Source organism: Sinocyclocheilus grahami, unplaced genomic scaffold (genome assembly GCF_001515645.1).
Source record: "Sinocyclocheilus grahami isolate Dianchi unplaced genomic scaffold, SAMN03320097.WGS_v1.1 scaffold16872.1, whole genome shotgun sequence".
Classification (NCBI taxonomy): domain Eukaryota; kingdom Metazoa; phylum Chordata; class Actinopteri; order Cypriniformes; family Cyprinidae; genus Sinocyclocheilus; species Sinocyclocheilus grahami.
Genome location: NW_015516322.1, coordinates 21,284 through 22,219, shown reverse-complemented (window position 1 = coordinate 22,219; position 936 = coordinate 21,284). Strand labels below are relative to the sequence as shown.

Here is a 936-nt window from a genome sequence, read left to right as displayed (position 1 = left end):
AAAACCTTAAACTATGATATTTGGTGCACGTTAATGTTTGAATGTTAAAATACTTAATGCATGTTGGGTTAGAGTTAAGCAAGACAATGATAATGGATTGTTTCAAGCCCTTTGGTTCTCCTAGTGTCAGAGAAATTACACAATTCATCTGATACCTTAGTTTCAGCTGTTTAATTTTACACCTTTTGATTTTTTATATTGTGCTTCATTTCTATTTTTCTCTCTCTATGGGCAGGTGTGTCTATCATGAAACGCAGTATGCGGCTCTATTCTCCCTTCTACTCTTCTGACGTCATCATTGCATCTCCACTGGGTCTGCGCACAGTTCTGGGTGCCGACGGTGAGAAAAAGAGAGACTTTGACTTCCTGTCCTCCATTGAACTTCTGATTGTGGACCAGGCAGATGTGCTCCTCATGCAGAACTGGGAACACTTGCTGGTGGGTTTCAGTTGTCCAAAGGTTCTTTTAGAACATTTTAGTTTCAATTCAAATTTCAGATTTTAAATTTAATTGCACAGGGATTTGATCATTGTGTTCTCTGTGTAATAAATTGTAATGTAGATATATTTTGATATACTTTTTCTGTGTATAAATATGTATAAATGGCTGTTTTCCTTTGTTTGTGTTGCAGCATGTGTTGAAGTATTTGAATCTGCAGCCGCTGGACTCTCACGGTGTTGATTTCTCTCGTGTACGCATGTGGAACCTGAACAACTGGGCAGCGCATTATAGACAGACGCTGGTGTTCAGTGCCATACAAGAGCCTCAGATCACCAACATCCTTACCAAACACTGCCACAACTACAGGGGTCAGGTACACAACCAAACGCCCTGAGAACTGTTCAAATTGTGAAGTATTTGTATTTTGAGGGGCTAATCTGATTGGCTCTGGTTTTACAATAGTGTTCAAAGGTTTTGTCAGTATAATTTTTTTTT

At 38.9% G+C, this 936-nt stretch overlaps 1 protein-coding gene across 1 annotated transcript; it reads left to right on the top strand.

The window, feature by feature from the left end:
* Positions 1 to 230: 230 nt before the first annotated feature.
* On the top strand, positions 231 to 866 carry LOC107579370 (digestive organ expansion factor-like). Its single transcript, XM_016265203.1, has 2 exons — positions 231 to 438; positions 632 to 866. The coding sequence occupies exons 1-2, from the start codon at positions 247 to 249 to the stop codon at positions 833 to 835; spliced, it is 396 nt and encodes a 131-aa protein (XP_016120689.1). The 5' UTR covers positions 231 to 246; the 3' UTR covers positions 836 to 866.
* The last annotated feature ends 70 nt before the right edge of the window (positions 867 to 936 follow it).